This window comes from Dama dama, chromosome 27 (genome assembly GCF_033118175.1).
Source record: "Dama dama isolate Ldn47 chromosome 27, ASM3311817v1, whole genome shotgun sequence".
In the NCBI taxonomy this organism is placed as follows: domain Eukaryota; kingdom Metazoa; phylum Chordata; class Mammalia; order Artiodactyla; family Cervidae; genus Dama; species Dama dama.
In genome coordinates, this window is record NC_083707.1 from 32,469,019 (window position 1) to 32,489,929 (window position 20,911).

Sequence of the window (20,911 nt, forward strand, 5' to 3'; positions counted from 1 at the left end):
GAAATCCAAATAATTTCAGTTAAATCAAGGGGTTAAAAAGAACCCCACCACTTAAACATTTATAGCCATTGTAACAGCACAGTATGTTTTATAATAGGTAAAGTCAAGGAAGCAGGCCTCTAGACTCAAAAACTTGCTGTTGAAGAGTACAAACAAGAAGAATACAAAAGTAAACTCCCACAGTGCTGTGTGGGTGTAATTGCTGACAAGCTTTATGGAGCAGGTGGGATTTTAGAAGCAATCTGAAGGAGAAGAGAAGGGTGGTGTGACACGCTTCAGCAGGAAAGCTGTTCAAGTGGAAGGGATGGACAGGAGAAGGCAGAACCCAAAATGAAAATTCAGAGGAAGAGAGAAGCAGAAAAAAATGACTGGAGTAGGAGGACAGGAGGTGAGGTATCTCAGTTGAATAAGAGTAATGAAGGATCAGGTGATGTGGGCACATACAAAGTAATCTAAATGACCCAAATAAGAGGGAGCATGTTCTTTAGACAAAACATGAATTGCCAAAATGTGCAGTATTCCTTTTACAGTAGAATAGCTGGAAGGATAGATTAGGAATGTAAACAAAGGAGAATCACTGTGACTCCACGGGAGCCTTCATCTAGAGAGGAGTGGAAATAAGCAAAGATTTTGGCTTTTTAATTTTACAATGTACAGGTATCCATCATTCACATGTTAATATACTGCGTGTAAATATTTGTATTATGTCTTGCATAGATACAGGATGGCTAAGACAGAGCCCTCTTCCTATCCCTACAGACCTTTGGAGATAAATCAATTTTATTGAAACAGTTTTGATACAACATGTAACGAATTCTAAGAGAATCAAGAGGAAACTTTTGTGATTTAATATGAAATAAAACTCCTATGTCAGCCTTTTGCTATTTATGATGAATCTCTAGTAAACAGTACTAGTCCTTGTGAAGACTTCACAAGCTTGTCTACATTCTCAACTTGATTTTAGGGCAGAAGTTATATATTTAAGAAAATATGTCTTAATGAATCCTAAAATATTTTTTTTCTCACTCACAAAACTTGTTGGGATTTTAAAATGTATTGCCAGCCTTTGGGATTGGATTTCCATGGACATATGGTGCAATTCAATGGTCCTGCAATATAGTACTTAATGTTCCTGCTTCTCCATCTCCCCACCTGTATATCCCCAGTATTTACCAGCCGCATGTTTTCATTTTGACAATGATGGGACAGAAGGGGTGTTTCAGATTTTTTAAGGTGAAAAGAAACAGTGTATGGTTGGAATAACTGACAAGAAAAATAGACGCTAATTTAGTATAAGGCAAGAGTTTTGACTTCTTCCTCAGATTTATGTTTATAAAAGACATTATTTAAACTACAATTTCCCCACTCCCCATTTCATAGCTTTCTTGAATGATATGAATGATTACAAAACAGTCAGTACAGGAAGTTAATTACTGTGAATCATAAATCCCTTTGTACTAGGAACTAGCAAAATATTACAGTCATGGGTGATTGTTTTTTAGTTGCTAAGTCATGTCTGACTCTGCAACCCCATAAACTGCAGCATGCCAAGCTTCCCTGTCCTTCACTATCTCCCAGAGTTTGCTCAAACTCATGTCCATTGAGTCAGTGATGCTCTCTAACCATCTCACCTAGGGGCAAATTCCTTAACTCAAAAACATCTAGCACAAACAGTGTTTTGTTTTGTTTTGTTTTGTTAACCTTTACTACAGCAATAATTTAGTTTATGTTATTCAACTTCTTCCACTTCACTGATTTCTGGTGCTGTGTATGGTAGAAGGGAGATTTGCTAGCAGAAACAGACAAGTCCTAAGTAGAACCTTAGGAACAAAGGTCATGAATGTGTGATACCTCTTAAGATTGTCCATTGAACAGTCAGAGAACAAAATATTGAGTGTTCACTTTATGGGTAACATAGGAGACTCATTCAGGTCAGTTTACAATGGCATAGAAATAAACTCTAGCTGAATCTGTAACATTAAATAAGATCATTTAGATGAAGATCTTTTAGTAGAGGAGATAAGCTAGGTCCCTTAGAAGAGACTTCAGTTATCTGAATCAGGAGAAATTTGACAACTAAAGTGAATAAGTAAGTCTAATAAAGCATCCCTCTCCAACAGAAATTTAGGCTTAAATTCAGTTTTTAATCTTAGACATCAAGTTCAAGAGCATAAAAAAACAAATCTCTGAGGAAATTTGTTAGGAGACAGTTTATTTCAAACAAGAAAATAAAATAATTCTTCATGAACTTCAAGGTAATAAATTCCTTCCATGAAATTTAGTATAATTCATAGAACATAAAAAACAGTTGGGTTTTTTTTTTTGCAGATTTAATTATTTCCTGTTTTTTGACTATCGATGATACCTTTGAAAGTATTTTAATGTTATTTTATCTAATTTTCAAAGAGAATCCAAGAAGAGCTGAAAAAATGGTTCTTTTTTACCTCTTGATTTCAGAGTTGGTAGTAGCTTAGGCATGTCTTCATGGAGTTTTGGATTTTATTTGAAAATTAAATATTGTTAAATATATTTTTCTTATACCACATGTGCCTGTGCAAAATTTCTCTATAATTTTTTAAAAATTGCATTTTTCTGAGTCATTTAAAACAGAAATCTTTCTCCAGATTCTTTCTGACTAAATTGTTGTCTCTATCATTTTCCTGTCCAGAGCAGTCTTCTTGAGTCCTTACTCTGTTCTGAATTACCTTTGTTATTCCACCAAATACCCACAACAGACTGTGAGCAACTTGCTTGGCATGTAGTAGTAGACACTTTTGTTATCAGTTTTGAATTCAAGGAAGTTATTTCCATTTTAGACCTCAGGTCAAATCTTTTCTTTCTTAGGGGACTTTTTCTAGCTTGTGGACCATAGTAACCCATTCCTATCTGGTACGTTTCCACTGTCTTCTCTTTGCCAACATTGACTGGTACTTGGTCCTGAACTGCCTTACCATGTTAGGTGAGCAAAATCCTTATAACAGTTTAATCTGTGTGTGTGTTCTTTTCTCCTTGAGTTTAGGAATCAAATTTCATATCTCTTGGTTATTAAACTCTTAGCATATGCAAGACATTGTGTAAAGTTTTATACAGTCTTTAATATCTATATCTGTAAGGCTATAATGTCTTCCTTTTAACCACCATAAAAACACACAATAGAAGATTGATACTGGCATTTTAAAATTAATTATTTGGGTGAACTTTTCATCATTAGTAGCTTTCATTTCACTTTACCCATTTTCCCCCTCTCTGTTCAGTGACCTGTTTTCACACAAATTCAGATTTACTTGGAAAATGACCAAACTAAATTAGTGAAATGTCTGAAGTATTAAGTGTTTGTGGAAAGCTGTAGGTACATTATTTTCACTCACATAGAATATCCATTTGCTTGCCAACAAAATACTGCCAGATAAAAGTGCCACTCATCTTAAATGTATGTCTCATGTGTAATATATCTGTTCTTAGAATGGTAATGCATACTGCTGTAGTCCTTGAAAACACCTTTTTTTTTTTTTTCCCCATAAGTGAACTTGAATCTTTTTTACATGTTCTACATGTTTTACATGTCCTCCTCTTCCTTCCCACCCCACAACCCTGTCACCAACTTGTGGCATTCTTCATGCTATTAATTTCTAAAATTTTATTTTGTGAACATTTGTTTGACCTTTGGTAATTGCCATACAATCTGAATTACTGCCTTCTAGTTTAAGGAAAATTTTTTACATTTTTGTCTGTTTGTTTGGCTGTGCTGGGTCTTTGTTGTGACAAGTGGGGGCTCGCCTCTAGTTGCAGTGTGTGGGCGTCTCACTGTAGCGGCTTCTCTGCTGAGCACAGACTGTAGGGCCTGCAGGTTCAGTAATTGCAGCTCGAGGGCTCAGTAGTTGTGGCTCTCAGGCTCTAGAGCATGGGTTCAATAGTTGTGGCACCCAGGCTTATTTGCTCTGTGGCATGTGGGTTCTTCCTGGACCAGGGATTGAACCCATGTCTCCTGCGTTAACAGGTAGATTCTTTACCAATGAGCCAGCAGGGAATCCCTAAAGAAATTTCAGTGCAGTTTTCAAGTCCACATAAAAGAGTGAGAAATAATCTTTGACAAGCAACTTTGTTGTGCCATGCAGCTCATCAGGTATTCCATTCCATCCCCATAATAACCTGTCAAGTAAAGAGTAATAAAGGTAGTTCTATTTAATGCAGACATGCTACATGGTAGGCATGGTAGTAAGCACTTTTATATAGTTCTTCCTTGCTTCTCACATCAACTTTAAATGTGAGTTTTATTATTTTTAATTTACAGGGAAGGAAACTAAGACTCGGGGCCATTAAATGATTTGTCACACAGCTAAATGATGAAGCCACTGCATAGTAACTAATTGCAGAAAGAGCATCCTAAAGTTGCTTTCCTACTAAGACTGCTGGGTTTATTTGGAATGAGTATGTTATAGCATCATTGGGCACATCTTAATTTCAGGGGGTTCCGACTGAGTTGGAGACTAATTCTTCCATGATAGCCACCACCAAAGTTTGGAATGGTGACATAGAGGGGCTGTGAAATGTCCTTGAAAGATGGTTCTGTAACTTCATGCTTCGATGCTCAGACCGCAAACAATGATAGACAAACTATAAAGGGAGAAAACCAAATGGATTTAGTCAAGTTCAAAACAGTTATCTATCTTTGAGATCTGAGAACCAAATTTCAAAACCAAGTGGTTATCAGGGTTAAAGCCAGAGGGTCTGCTGAACTCCATTCCCGAAATGAGAAGTTTAATTAGGGTTCTTGTTACCTATGGGACAAAGCCAGACCTGCTACATTTTAGAGCAGGGCTTGGGGAGAAAATTCATTGTTTATGACAGGAAACTAGAATTGTTCTGTTGTTGATCAGTATATGAATCTCGGGCTTCTGAGCTGGAGAATTAAAGGGGTAGAAAGATACAGTTTATGACTTAAAACTGAATTAGCCTTATGCTGGCCCTGTCACACCCCTGTAGCACAGCAGATACACAGGAAATGCCCCTATGTGACCTAGCCTGGTCTGGTAGCCTGGATGGCCAAGTAGAAGCAATGGCAAAACTACTAGAAAGGGAGGAATGAGCAAATAAAAAACTCTTTCACTGCAAATGGGCTTCAAACCAAGATTCCAAAATATGTGAGTGATTCATTAGATTCATGTAGTAAAGCAGACAAACAAATAAAACCCAACTGCTATGAGACCAACATTCTACTCCAGAAGAAATTAATTATATGGAACAGTCTGACAAAGACTTTGAAATAAGTATGTTTAGGAGCTCAGAAAGATAAATGAAAGTGTGATTTTCACTCAAAAGAGTGACAAATTTTGGAGCAAGTCCAAGTAGAATTTTTTTTTTTTAAAGAGCACTTGTGTTTAAAATTAGAAATGTTAGAAATGACAAATGTTAATCGAAATAAAAGCTCTGGCAGATAGGATAAACTCTAGACTGAGTACCAGTGAAGAGAGGACCAATGGTTAGAGAAAGTACAGAGAAAATCACATAGATAGGAACAAGAGGACAGCTGATGTGCATGAAAAAATAGTTAAGATACTTGTGGTATAGACTGGGAGGCTACAGATCTATGTCTACCAGGAGTGCCAGTGGAAGTGAAAGGAGAATGTGTGAGAGATACGTAAAAACTGAAGAAATGATCAATAAAAAATTTCAGGATTGGAGACATACCTGAACGCTCAGGCTGAAATTGTTCTTTCCGTATTGAGCAGGACAGATAAGTATACAGTTGAAAATATGACAATAAAACTTCAAGACAATGAATGCAGAAGAAAATCTTGGGAACTTTGAGGAGCCAGTTCTGTTCCATCGACCTTGGTCAAGAGTCTGGGACTAGTAAAAAGTGGCTAGAAATGGTTCCCTGAGTGTCATCAGTGAGTCTCATGCCATCACTGGCATTGTCAGGGACCAAAGCACTAAGCTCAGCTGGTAAAGAATCCACCTGCAATGCAGGAGACCCCGGTTGGATTCCTGGGTTGGGAAGATCTGCTGGAGAAGGGATAGGCTGCCCTCTCCAGTATTCTTGGGCTCCCCTGGTGGCTCAGCTGGTAAAGAATATGCCTGCAGTGTGGGAGACCTGGGTTTGATCCCTGGGCTGGGAAGATCCCCTGGAGAAGGGAAAGGCTACCCACTCCAATATTCTAGCCTGGAGAATTCCATGGACTGTATAGTCCATGGGGTCACAAAGAGTCAGACACGACTGAGCCACTTAAACTTTCAAAGCACTAAACAATTCTAAGGAGAACCTTCTTTCAAAATGTATCTAAAATGCAACTGTAAAACTTCCTGCAAATGATTAGAGGTTCAGTTCAGTTCAGTCACTCAGTCATGTCCAACTCTTTGCAACCCCTTGGACTGCAACACACCAGGCTTCCCTGTCCATCACCAACTCCCGGAGCCTACTCAAACGCATATCCATGGTGTTGGTGATGCCATCCAACCATCTCATCCTCTGTCGCCCTCTTCCCCTCCTGCCCCCAGTCCCTCCAAGCACCAGGGTCTTTTCAAATGAGTCAGTTCTTCGCATCAGGTGGCCAAAGTATTGGAGTTTCAGTGTCAACATCACTCCTTCCAATGAGTATTCAGCACTGATCTCCTTTAGGATGGACTGGTTGGATCTCCTTACAGTCCAAGGGACTCTCAAGAGTTTTCTCCAGTACCACAGTTCAAAAGCATCAATTCTTTGGCGCTCATTTTTCTTTACAGTCCAACTCTCACATCCATGCATGACTACTGGAAAAACCATATCTTTGACTAGACAGACCTTTGTGGCAAAGTAGTCTCTGCTTTTAAATATGCTGCCTAGGTTGGTCACAACTTTTCTTCCAAGGAGTAAGCGTCTTTTAATTTCATGGCTGCAGTCACCATCTGCAGTGATTTGGGAGCCCCCAAAAATAAAGTCTACCACTGTTCCCACTGTTTTCCCATCTATTTGCCATGAAGTGATGGGACCAGATGCTATGATCTTAGTTTGATTCAGGGATCATGATGATCATGCCATGATCATGTCAGAGTTTAAACTGTGTTAAAACCCAGTGGGTGGGAGCCAGGGTAAGAATTTTGTCCTTGGTTATGGTATTCACAGTCTTCATGAGTTGTCATTTAATTAATCTGTGAATGAGGATAATAATCCCTCCTTTATTTTCACAGTTTTGTTGCAAGTGATTTTCACCTGTAAGAGTTTTTACAGATTGTAAAACATGATTCAGTTGTGAACGCATGCATGCTAAGTCACTTCAGTTGTGTCTGACTCTTTGAGACCCTATGGACCATAGCCTGCCAGGCTCCTCTGTCCATGGTATTCTGCAGGCAAGAATATTGGAGTGGGTTGCCATACCCTCCTCTAGGGATCTTCCCAACCCAGAGATTGAACCCATGTCCCTTATATCTCCTGCATTGGAGGCTGCTTCTTTACCATTAGCACCACATGGAAAGCTTATGATTCAATTGTAAGAAATTATTACTTTACTACAGAAATGATTATCAACAATGGTTCCTGCTTCTTAGCATTGATATGTTAGATTTGTTTTAAAAAAAATCAGAAAAATCCCTCCAAACAATACAAAAATGTTCACAAAGCTATTTGTAACAACTAAGCACAAATTATTTTTAGTGTGTGCCAAGTGTAGGAATGTAAAGTGAACAGTGGGGATGGGGTTTAATGTTGATAAAACTACATATTATGAATCACCCTATCCATTTATTCTGATTTGTTATTATGAAATTGCTCACACATGCACCTAGATTTAATAATTGTTGACATTTAGTCATATTTATCTATATGTGACTATATATGTTTTTTTTTCTGGATCTATTGAAAGTAAATTGCAAACATCATGCGATTTCATGTCTAAAGATTCAGTTTGCATCTCTTAATAAAAAGGACATTTACCCATGTAATCATAATACCATTATAGTACATCAAGAAAGTTAACATAGTAATCCCCCAATATTGTCTAATAACCAAGTGAGATTCACATTTTCTCAATTTCCCCCCAAATATTTCTATATCTGTTTTCTCCCTAAATCAGAAACCACATGTTGCATTCACCTCAAACTACATTTACTGCTATCTCTTTTCTCTGTTTTATTTGAGAACAGTCTCTCCAGTTTTGTTCTCCCTTACACATTAACTTTTTGAAGATAACTGGCCTAGTGTATTTTTTGTTTTGAAGACTGTTCTGGATTTGTGTAAATTTTTTTCTGCAAAGAAACACTTGTTCCTCTCTCCATGCATTTCCTGGAAATTGAATGTTTCATCTAATGGCTTAATTAGATTCATGTAGGGGCTTCCCAGGTGGCGCTAGTGGTAAAGAACCTACCTGCCAATGCATGAGATGTGAGAGATGCAGGTTCGATCCCTGAATCAGGAAGATGCCCTGGAGGAGGGCATGGCAACCCACTCCAGTATTCTTGCCTGGAGAATCCCATGGACAGAGGAGCCTGGCGGGCTATGATCAATAGGGTCTCAAAGAGTTGGACAGGACTGAAGTGATTTAGCACTCACACATATATTTTAGATAGGAATACTTTATTATGATGTATTATGCTTCATACTGCATCACATTGAGACATAATGTCAACTATTGGTAGTTGTAAGCTAACTAGTTTGATTATAGTGAGCACCACCAGATAAGTCACTGTGAAGGGACATACACCTTTCTGTTTGCTGTTGTCAAAGGATGAGAACTGTGTCTCTCTGAAAAACCTTTCTCCTCACAGTTTTAGCATCCATTAATGAACTTCCCTGGTGGCTCAGACGGTAAAGAATCTGCCTGCAATGCAGGAGACCTGGGTTTGATCCCTGGGTCGGGAAGATTCCCTAGAGAAGGGAATGGCAGCCCACTCCAGTATTCTTGCCTGGGGAAATCCTATGGACAGGGGAGCTTGGTGGGCTACAGTCCATGGGGTTGCCAAGAGTCAGACCCGACTGAGCCACTAACACTCTAATAATTATCCTGGACCATTTTATTAGCATTGCAAGATGGTGAATTTCTAATTTTGTCATCTCTTACTGTCAGCCTTTGGTAAAGAAAAGCTTTCCCTCATCAAAAAAGCATGAACTACACTTCCTCCTAAAAAATCATGATGCTTCTGTGACTTTATTATCAATTTTCAGAACAAGAGATTTGTGTAATTGTCTCTTCGATGGCAGCAGCTGAGATTTTTTTTCCTTTTTTGTTTTGGAGGATTACCATGGACTCATTGATGTTTTTTTATACTTTAGTGTTTTGTTTTAAAAAAAATCAAAGCAATTACAACTACAAAGTATAATTTTTTTTAATTTGATGAGGCTAAGTGTGAAGCCTAAGTCCTAATGGAATATAGATTGAATGGGGAGGGAGGTTAATCAGAATAATGTGGTTTTTTTAAGTATACATTATTAGAGATCTTAATCATTTTTTTTTTTAATTTATGAGATGCTCTTTTCTCAAAGTCTCTGAGTACCTTAACCAGAGTATCACTGAAAACAAGAATGTCAAAAAGGCACATTTAAATTGTTCTCAAAATCAATCAAAAATAATGAGGTGCTGGGAAAAAGTTGTATCCTTGATAATTACATCTATCAGTATCAGAAAACAAAAGAGAACAATCAGGAGATGACAACTCCACTCCCAAGTAGCACATTAAAAAAAGGCTAATGAAAAAAAAAGTCTCTTTTAAAAATTGTACTGAATTAGCATTTCAAGTAAATTGACAACTTAAGCGTTGATAAAGGCCAATCTGGAGCCCAAACAATGGAAGTTCTGTTTCTACTTTTATCTGCTTTTAAAAGAAATGATCTCACTTGACTTTCTTTGGTTGTCCTCTATATAGATGGAAGTGTTAGTCACTCAGTGATGTCCGACTCTTTTGCCACCCCACGGACTATAGCCCACCAGGCTCCTGTGTCCATGGAATTCTCCAGGCAAGAATACTGGAGTGGGATTCTATTTTCTTCTTCCCGACCCAGGGATTGAACCCAGGTCTCCTGCATTGCAGGCAGATTCTTTACCATCTGAGCCACCAGGCAAGCCCATACAGATGGAAGCAATTGTCCTACTGGAGGGGACAGTCCTTCTTTACTCTGGGTCAGGGTGTCTGGGGAGTATTGTGCTTGATTTAGAGCTCTATTTATTGAAAACACTAACGTGGAAGAAAGTGACAAGGCTGGTGAAAGTTGCTTAAAGCATTTCTTAAACCGAACCTCTATTTTCAGTCCACAAAGGGGTTCCTGTAACTGTCACTATCGACAAGAAGTTCAACTCAACTTGTTCTTTATAGCTTCAGAGCCTGAACTTAGGACCATCGAGTCAAAGTAGCAGAAAAATCAATTTGTATTTTTTGTTTTGAGAATGAGGAAGAATTCCTTCATAAACTCAGCTGTACAGAGCTGCAATGGCTTTACCTCCAAGGGCATGAGCCCCCAGGGCCAACACTTTCAGAAGTTACAGTGACATTACTTAAAGATGGTATAAAGGCAGGGGTCTCTCAAATATTTTGCTAAATTATAATATATAATTATGTATTTTGTAATTATAATAAGGAATAAGAGTCTATAATTATAAAAAGGAATAAGAGCCTATAATTATAATAAGGAATGTTTTCAAGGTCATTTTAACATTAGTTTAAAAAATTTGAGGGTAAAAATGAATTTTATTTTTTAGTAGTCTTTATGGGCTATTTTTTCTGTCTGTTATTTTTAAATAGATTTTATTATTTTTTTAACTTCTTATTTTATATTGGAGTATAGGTGATTAACACTAGTGTGTTAGTTTCAGGTGTAGAGCAAAGTAATTCAGTTATTCATATACACATATCCATTCTTTTTCAATTCTTTTCCAATTTAGGTTGTTGCATTATATCGAGCACAGCTACCTGTGCTATACAGTAGGTCTTATTAGTTATCCATTTTAAAGCCAGCACTGTGTGCATGTCAATCCCAAACCAAGGGGAAAAAAAAGAATTTTATACCAAAGCTTTAAAAAGAAAACCACAGCACATCCAAATTTCTGTATCACTGCTTTTTATTTAGGAGATATGAGATGTCTGACGAGATGAAGTTTAAGTTATAGCATTTTAAGACCGTATTTTTGATCACATTACATTCTTTATCTAGTCCCAAATTTAAGAGCTTGTACATCAGAATATGACTCTCTTAATAGAAAGTAATGTTTTAGATATTGTCTTCAGAGTAGAATTAGTATTTGAATCATCAGTAGTAATGACAAAAGCATTTTCTTTCAGTGATAAAGAAAACTGATATACATAGATCTTCCAATGTGTCAGTTCATTTTGAAGGCAGTAGTAAGTGCTGGTATTTTATTATTTTGGCTTGTCAAGTGATTTTATTCTTTATTATTAGACAAAGGAAAAAAAAGACCCTAGTATATTCCACCAACATATTCATCAGTCATCATTTTTGGAGACAGTTTTCGACATATTGTATGTTTTACTGTGCTAACAAGAGAAAAGACTAGCCATTAAGTTTATGTTTCTTTGTTTTTCAGCAAGGTCACATATCAGGAATGATGCTGGAAGTATGCTAATAAACAATATATAATGTAGGTCATCTGGGAGTAAGAAATATTTTCTAACTAGTTCTAAAGGGAAATATTGTTAAAAAAGGGAGCGATGTTATTTACACAACACATGTTGCTCTATATGTCACCATCAAAAGCATCTTGTAAACAGCTCAGCGCAGTAAATCTTCCTTGGTGATTGTCAGGGTTTTTCAAGTCCGTGTTAAATTTAGACCCAGCACACTCAATTCACAACATGCCTAATGTACAAAGACTATTAGATTATGTAGAAAGCTTCTGCTGGAAATCAGCCTGCATTTCTGTGTTGTTCAAGGAATACCATCCTCTGACACAGAAGCAAATACTATGTTAAGAGAAAATAATTAAGAAAACTTTACTTTAAAAGCATTTATCATTTTAACTGCTAATAAAAGGGTGCCACATTTTTTTTTTTTTTTTTTGCTTAACTTTGATTTTGTTGAGTTCTTTAAAATTAATTGCAGTTGACAGACTGATATTTTCTCTTGCTACCATTAGTAAAGCAATTTTATATGACTGCCAATGAAGTGGTAATTCTGTAAGAATGCCTTAACAAACTGTCATTGATGTGATTTTACAAATGTCATTTTCTCACTTTCGGGAGAGTTTCAAATGGATTATTTCATAATGCTTTATTTTGTTTTCCAAGGTGGTTTTTAATTGTAACTATCAAGTTTCATCATAAAGGCAATTATGTAACTATGTTCTGGAAAACTTAAAAGCAATACTTTACTTATTGAGTTCATCTAATATGTACTAAGCCATATAGGGGACACAGAGATAAAGATGAAGAATCGTAAAGGCTGCCTTTATCAGAAAGCCCTACTTTTAGAATTGAGAATTTATTTCCTGAAGAGTGTCATACTGAATGAAGTAAGTCAGATAGAGAAGGAGAAATATCGTATGACATCCCTTTTAGGTGGAATTTAAAAAGAAATTATACAAATGAACTTACAAAACAGAAAGAGACTCACATTTACAGCTCAGCGCAGTAAATCCTCCTTGGTGATTGTCAGTGTTTTTCTTACTTAAGAAACAAACTTATGGTTGTCAGAAGGAAAAGATAGGGACTTTGGGAAGGTCATGTACACATTTCTGTATTTAAAATGGATAACCAACAAAGACCTACTGTGTAGCACATGGAACTCTGTTCAGTGTTATGTGCCAGCCTAGATGGGAGGGGGAATTTGGGGGAGAATGGATGCATGTATATGTATGACTGAGTCCTTTCACTAATCACCTGAAACTCCCACAACATTGTTAATTGGCTGTACCCTAATACAAAGTAGAAAGTTTAAAGTTTGGGGGAAAAAAAGAGAGAGAACTTATTTCTCTTCCCAGCTGTAAGGCACTGTGACATTAGACACATTATTCTACTTCCCTGGACCTCAGTTTCTTTATTTATGATACAAAAATTATAATAAATCCTGTTCTGTCTATTCACAAGACTTTTGTGTAATGATGAAACAGTTTTAGAATGTTCAATATGACATGATTTCTTTATAGGAGATATGTATTTAAATGCTAGTGTTCAGCAAGTTCTGAAACATCATCTAAATTTCATACTTCAGCTAAAAATTATCGTCTCTAAATTTCTCAGCTAGATTTTGTGAATCATCACTTACTGGCTGTTTTGTGTGGGTATCTTGAAGCAACCCTGCAGTTATGTTTTTCAGAATGAAAGTGTGCCTGATCCTCAAAGACACAGGTTTCTGAAACTCAGCAATGCTTTACATGTATTTTCAATACCAACTTCTGTTTTTATAAAGTAGGAATCTTTAAACATGTATTGTACTATAATTATGTGTCTTCATTTCTTCCAACTGTTTGCAACGAAAAACATAATGTTTGGATCAAGCCATGGTTCATAGTAGGAAACTCGCAGAATTTTGCCCAAGTGGCCCTACAGATGTTTAGTTAACAACATATATAAGACCATGGTCTCGGGAAAATTCTGTGATCAGGTAGGGTTGGTTTTTTTGTTTTTTGTTTTTCTAAAGAAAAAAATAAAAATATGCATGCGTCTAAGTAATTCTGTTTATACTTGTTTTCTCAGAAGAAGACCTATCAGTGCATCAAGTGTCAGATGGTTTTCTACAATGAATGGGATATTCAGGTGCATGTTGCGAATCACATGATTGGTAAGTGACACTCCGAACCTTCTTATAGACAGATTTTCCTCTTCCTTGTGTACAATGCCTATATAATTAAACAGAGTTAAAGATGAATTAATTGTTCAGCCATCAATGATTTACCTAGGCATGATTGATTTTTTTATTACTATTATTAGGCCTGATAAGGCATTAGCACATTTTATTTTCTGCAAGGGCTAGTTTAGACTTCTGCAGAGGATTATATATCTACTGCCAGTCAAAACACAGGTGATTAACAAATTAAACTTCTAATCATTTTTGCATTATTGAAAACTAACAGGAATGGTTAATGAACTGGATGTTAGCTTTCCATAGAGTTTTAGACAGGTTTTAATTTCAGAAGTTATTATGGTAATGGCACTGCTGTGTGTTGCTTAAGCATCTTTGTATCCAAATCTAAAGTGGTGAGTTTTTGTGATAGGGAAACATAAATAATTTAAATTGCCGTAAAATAATTTTATATGTATGGTTTCAACAGCCTGGAAATAATCATGATCATAAAGATCATGTAAAGAATTCAGTCATCATTTTTTATTCCCCACCAAATTTTATGCAGATTTTTATAAAAGCAGTTCGGGTAAAGATCTCTGAGGTTACTCTAAGCCTGTGTTTTCAGGGATTTTGCATTTTTCACATGGGCTACAGCTAAAAGGATAATTTTTTCACTTACTCTTATTGTCCCATTATCCCTTAATTCCTCTGGGGTTACCTCCTATGTTTTAATTTGATAAGCACTTCGTAATAACACTAAGAATTTTACCAGCCAATTAAACTTTATCAAGCAGATCTTTTTCTACTAGTAAAATGACAATTGCTATTACTTTATACTATTTTTGTCACTCATTTGTGTTTTTACATGATGTGAGTTTTTTTTATTTCATAATACTTTCATGGTATTTTATAATATCATAAATTATTGTGATATGGTATTTCAAAAGTGTGATCAACCTCATGCTCTCTGTCTATCAAACTCTAAGAAAGGGAAGAAAATTCAGCATTTTAGACTCTGAACTCCTTTTCAGGGGTAAACAAGTTTTATCATACACCTAATCAGCTGCATTCTAAGAGGGTGCAGTAGAAGGGTTGCTCCAATTATAATTACTGATCCTTAGAACCAGCTATAACAAAATTGCTAATGGCCTTGTACCTATTAGTGAAGATGAAGTCAAAAGTATGTTGGAAACTTTATTAATAGGTTTTTAGTAGGATTTGCTTTATAGTTTTCAAATGATGATCTTTAGGAGGATTACAGTTTACAAAAGACTAAGTGTTTAATTATACAATATGCAGCTTATACCTAACAGCTAAAATATAGGTTACTTTTTCTCTATATTTTCCAGATATAAGTACTAATATTATTAGTGAGTTTCCTCCGCATTAAATGGAAATACTCTTAAATGTGCCAGAATAACATTGACAGTTTTACTGAGTGTTCAGAAGATAATGAGAACATGTAAGAGAGACTGAAATGTTTCTTATATTCTCCTTTCTGTTTTGGATTCCAAAAAATATTCTATGTAAACTTTCAAAATGGACTGGCATGGGGGGAAACACATGGGTTAGAAAAAATGAATTTGTCTTTCCAAATATGAGTGTTAATATTTTCCATCTCTTTATTTCTTGAGTAAAGCTTACTGGTGGCAGTCAGTCATGATTCTGCATTAGGCCACAGTTTTACAAGGGTGTTAGTGAAAATATTTCTTGGAAGTTTGCAGCTTATGGAAAATTTAGTGGAACATTGTGCTTCTGATTAGTTTTATTCTTTGTAAACTTGTTTTTGGTTCTGGATTTATTGTTTATCCCAGGGCCCAGCTGAACAAATGGAATATATTTTCGACACATTATTAATGTTCTTTTGCCAAGTAGAATCTGAATGGAATGCTGAGCATGAGAAGAACTTTTTATTTTAGTATCATTTGTCCAAAATGTTCATTGATTTGGCCTGGTCCTTTTTAAAAATTGCTTTATACCTTTCATTTGCTATTTCTCTTAATATTCCTTGCATCATTAGTGCTTTCCCAAAGCTTCCCCGCCTCTACCTTATGGTGGATTAATATGACACTCACCTCCTCTTGGGATCTGAACGTTTAACAATTCACCTTCCATCAGAGAAGAAAATTCTATTCCTTTTCACAGAGGGCCTAGGTAGTTAATATTCATGCTATTTTTTAATAATAAAATATGTAATTCTCTTACACTTGAGGCCTAAACAAAAGAATAGTAGCCATTTAATTGTTATAACTCTTGACCATGTATCCAAGTCCTTACATTTCTTCCCCTCTGCATTGTTAGTATCTAGAGAGAGAGAATGTGTACCAGGAGCATGTCACAAAGGCTAAGATATCCCTTTTTAAAATCCCAGTGTGATGCTTAGTTTTTCAGATGAGGCAGGCAGCATGATTCTGTTGGCTAAAATACTTCCATTGAGGGTAGGTATTTTTAGGTTGTGTATCTGTATATGTTTTTTTGTCTAATCAAAAAATAATCTCAACTGGACATTTAGCAAGGAAGAGGGATTAGAGGCTATCTGAAAAGCCTCTTACTCTTTTTGTTAAGAGGGCCTATAGTGTTTTTACAGATTTTGTTTTCCATTTCAATCAGTCTGGAGGAGAGATTATGTCACCTGATGGAAAACAGGGTCTGCAGATGACCCAATGAGGTGTGACTTTAAACTCCTTCTTTGACCAAGTCATTTGCATTTGCTTCTACGTAGCACACATGTTTTAATGCAGTCTCAATGTCAGGGAACCTCCACGCTTCTTTCTGGATGTGCTGGTCTCAGTCTCTTGGCCAGGGACATTTGTGAAAGGAAACCCATCAGTGTTTCCACCAGGTATACACTGGAGATGCTATGCCGGAGTGCCATTTTGCAGTGAGGTGTGGACACGTGCTTTGAGTTGCAGGAATAATTACTCAATAAACATGCATTGGGGATTTGACTTATGTCTATTAAGGAAAAAAGAAAACCTCACTCGCGATCGCATTTTGACACAGTTTCAGTAAGAAATCAGACCAGCGAGTATTTAGAGGTTTCTCTTCTTTACCCACCCACACATACACACACACCTCCCCCCCTCCAAGAGCTACAAAACGCTTTAACAGCTTTCCTGGGGGAAAGATTTCCCTCTTTTAAAGTCTGCACAGATGAAACATTTTTTCTTGTCTTCCTTTGTTTCTTTCCCTTATTTTACATTGGCTTTTGACCTGAGAATGCAGAAAGAAGCCATTGTGCACTGTGTCCTTTAATTCATTGTTCACTCTCCTTCCATCAGCACAGTAAATATTTATTGTTTCCCCCCCCTTTGATATTTCTATTATTATTATTATTTGGTATGGATTAGCACAGATAGTGATGAGACCAGAGAATGTAAATGTGTTTCACCCAGCAAAGGGATTGCCTCATATAAAATTATGAGGCTCAACAGCAGTAGAGTAAATTTGTAAGTGCTCTGAATAAAGGGTTGTTAGGCATGCGATAATATAAAGAGATGACATTGCCAAGAACTATTTATGAGAAGCTTAATTTTTTTCACTCTGATAATTCTTGACCAATAATTACCAGCCTCTAATTATCTATTTTAGTTCGAAAGAAATTTCTATCACTACGGAGGTTGGCATTGCAGCTAGCGCGTAAATCCCCAAAGAGACCGATGTGTTCCAAACAGCCACAAACAACTGTCTCAGGAAACAGAGTGAGCAAATTGCGAGCGGCTGGTGGTAGACAACCAGCAGTAAGCTCACCATCGAAGGCCAGTCAGCTTGACAAAGAAATGATCAAAGGGGAGAAATACCATTATCCTTGGAATTGATTGCTACGGTCATAGCCTTTGGAGGACAAGTGGCCAGGGTATAGCATAGCCATTTCCAGCCCTTGCTTTCCAAGTTCTTGGATAGAGAATCTGAAGGGAATGAGTACAAGCCATTTACCTAAGAATTGTTTAAAATTGGCTTAGAAATGATTACTTATTAAGTTTACTTTTCATATGATCAGAAAGACCAGTTGGAATAGCACAATTGTAGCTAAGGTGGCAGAGTATACTCTTGTGGGAAAAAAAGGGGAAAATCAACAAATAGTCAGTAACAGATGTGTCCCAGATGGATCAGGGTGACACTTAGTGCATTGGAAGCAGTAAATGTATTTACTCTTAGTGAAGCAAAACTAGAATTTGGGACTATGAACGATATCTAATATAAAAACATGGATGCATAGATATTGACTAATTTTATTCAAATCTCTAATACTCCATGCTTTATGAATAGTTGCAATTTTTAAAATATCAGGGAAAGGATTCAAGCTTTATGCAGTGCATGCAGGATAATACCTACCCTATGTATTTTGTTCCATGTGATATAAATCACTGATATTAAGATAGAAAGAATGCATAGATCAGTTTTGTACAATGTGCTGAGATTTCTGTCTGTGCTTGTGGCAAGTGACATTCATATATTCTGAAATTTGCTTGATGCCCAAGGTCACAAATGGCATCCTTTTCCTTCTGTTTCTTTAGTAGATGGTGTGCTATGCGACTCATCATCATTAGTTTTGTGATATTCAGCATCACTTCTGAAACATTCCAACTGGAGTGCTCTTGCGTCAGAATAGACTAAAACCAATATTTTGAGGTTTCTAGTGGTTTGGGACTTTATATGTCTGAAGGGGAAATATCCAAAGATATGTATCTCTGCATAGGAAGATAAAGAGCCATGTTGCTGTTTAAATGCTAAGCTCTCATTGGCTGCTTTTTAAAAAATATGATTATGGTGGATCTACAACAATGTGTATATGAGTCACTGTTTCTATATGTGTGTCTACCTGCACTGTCCTGAGAAGCTCAAAGTCCGTAAGTTCTCTGGAGTTTACATGAGCTCTAAATGAGAAGACTGTTGAATTTTTTCAAGTCATCTTCAGTAGATTGCTTACAAAACTCAGGGAATTAAGAAGTAAGCATTTGGTGTTAAATATGTTGAAATACTGGCTAATTTCATCAAGAGCTGGATTAAAAAAGATGAAATCTGGGCAGTTTAATGGTAACAGAAAGCTACCCTCATGTGGGCAATGCTGGCTTATTTGAAAAGCCCATAAAGGGTTTCTACATGGACCATACAAAAGGGATACTTTCTCTTTAATAGCCATCTGTACAGGAGAGATGAGAAGTGGGCCAGGTCATCTCTCCTCAGCTGTCATGATATTAACGTAGGTAATGGAGCAAGCTCGGCATTCTGCTGGGTGTTGTTTTTCATAGATGTTCATCGATTTACACAGATAATTCTATTTATTTCTTCGAGTTGGTCCAAGTGAGCCCGGCAGAATAACAAACACCAAAGCATTTCAAATGACTTTATCTTTGTTTGCCACGTAACTTTGGTCTAAAAAAAAAAATGGTGTCACACCTACTGTGCAGATGGCGGCATGATTTGTAAACCAGCCAAAACATTTAAACAAATGTGTGATCTGGGGATAGATTTAAATAAAGGATAAAACGGAGTGTGGGCCACAAATTCTAATAATCAGATGATTTTAAGTTGTGTGCAGTGTGGAGTGATGGTCACAGCGATGGCAAAGAAAGCTTGCCAGTGACAGCAAGATGCCTCACAGCTCTCCGCATGGCGCCTGTGGCCCGGCAGGCCTCAGTTTGAGAACCGCACATTTGCTGGCAGCTGGCAGCTCTGTATGGGGACATCAGATAAAACTTATGTAAAATGAAGTGTTATTGCTTCGTATGAAATCGTTCAGAGAGGGAATCCGCAGACAGTAACTGAAAACAGAATTCATGGTACCAATGAAGCAGACTGTAAATATGAAGAGGGTTTAATTATCTGCGCAATTTAACAAAAATTCAAGATATCCTCGGAAAGGACATACACGGGCATAAATAGAACGCGGCTACACCGTTGAACGAGTGCAATGTGAGGACACAGGAGATGACCAAGCTCCTCTATACTCTCAGCCTTCCTAAAAACAAAGACAGTTTAATATGAAAGCAAAAAGACCTTAAAAAAAAATCTTTTTGGAATAAGATCCTGTTTTCAAGAGCTCATCTTGATTCTTTGGATTCTGAAGCCACTTTTCAGGAAAATCTTTGGGGCCTCTCTCTTATGTCAGTGTTAAGCTATTAAAAGACACATCAGAATGTTAACCCTTGTTTTGTGTTTTAGCCTGCATCTAGCAGCTTTAATTTACAAGAGTGAAAAGTACTAGTGGTTAGTGGAGTTTCTAACTCACACGCCCTTAAGAAAGCTTCTCAGACATTTCTCGTCATGTTCGTTTTCCCTGAGGCTGGGGGTTTTCACTGAGCCCACCGACAGATGGAAGATCCAGTTTCTTGTTCCTTTTTAGAACACATGGTCCTAAAAGAGACTTCATAAGAATGTTGTTCCCAAGCAGAATTACGGAGATGCCAGCCTGCTTTCCTAGGCTCTGTACAGAGACACTGGGCAGAGTCTGTGCCAGATGGAAAGTTCTGTGTGACTGTCTGAGACATGCTGGTGGGGCTTCTGGCTCTGGTTTTGTCCTCTCCTTTGACTTCCCTGGAGGCTCAGGTGGTAAAGAATCTGCCTGCAATGCAGAAGTCCCAGGTTCGATCCCTGGGTCGGGAAGATCCCCTGGAGGAGGGAATGGCAACCCACTCCAGTATTCTTGCCTGGGAAATCCCATGGACAGAGGAGCCTGGCGGGCTATAGTCCATGGGGTCACACAGAGTCAGACATGACTGAGTGACTAACACACTCTGATTTGCTGGAGAATATGCCACAGGGCATACCCGTCCACTCACCATTAGATATGTTGATTATCAAACGGGGGTGACTCTCTGCTTCTGCATGAAGTTTGCAAAATATTTCTGAATGGAGGGCGGGTAAAGTCATCCACCAAAGATAAATAGAGGGATCCTACACACACACACACACACACACAGGCCCAGATACACGTAGGCATCATGACCTAATTCCGCAGGATCAGTTCAGACGCATAAAGAGAAAAAGGTGGCTAATGACCTATTTCCATAGGTGATTTCCTGGTCGCAGGGCCATTCCTAGCAAGTAAACAAAGGGATGTGGAGAGTGGGTGTTGAACTTCAGCGGCTTATATTGTTGCGTTTGGTGAGCTGATGAGCTTCCTAGGTCACCTTTAGAATTATGCCTATGACAGCAGCAGCTACCTGCCAAGATTGCGAGGTATCTCACAGCTCTCAGAACGGCGCC

General features: G+C 37.4%; 1 protein-coding gene across 4 annotated transcripts in view; it reads left to right on the forward strand.

Annotated features, from left to right (window-relative positions):
• Positions 1-20,911, forward strand: part of ZNF521 (zinc finger protein 521) — a 305,133-nt gene that overhangs the window by 152,242 nt on the left and 131,980 nt on the right. For 3 of the 4 annotated variants that reach the window (XM_061130695.1, XM_061130692.1, XM_061130693.1), the window contains one exon: positions 13,615-13,699. In XM_061130695.1, coding sequence (XP_060986678.1) covers positions 13,615-13,699 — 85 coding nt within the window. The remainder of the gene's footprint in view (positions 1-13,614; positions 13,700-20,911) is intronic. The other variant, XM_061130694.1, reaches the window with a different exon arrangement.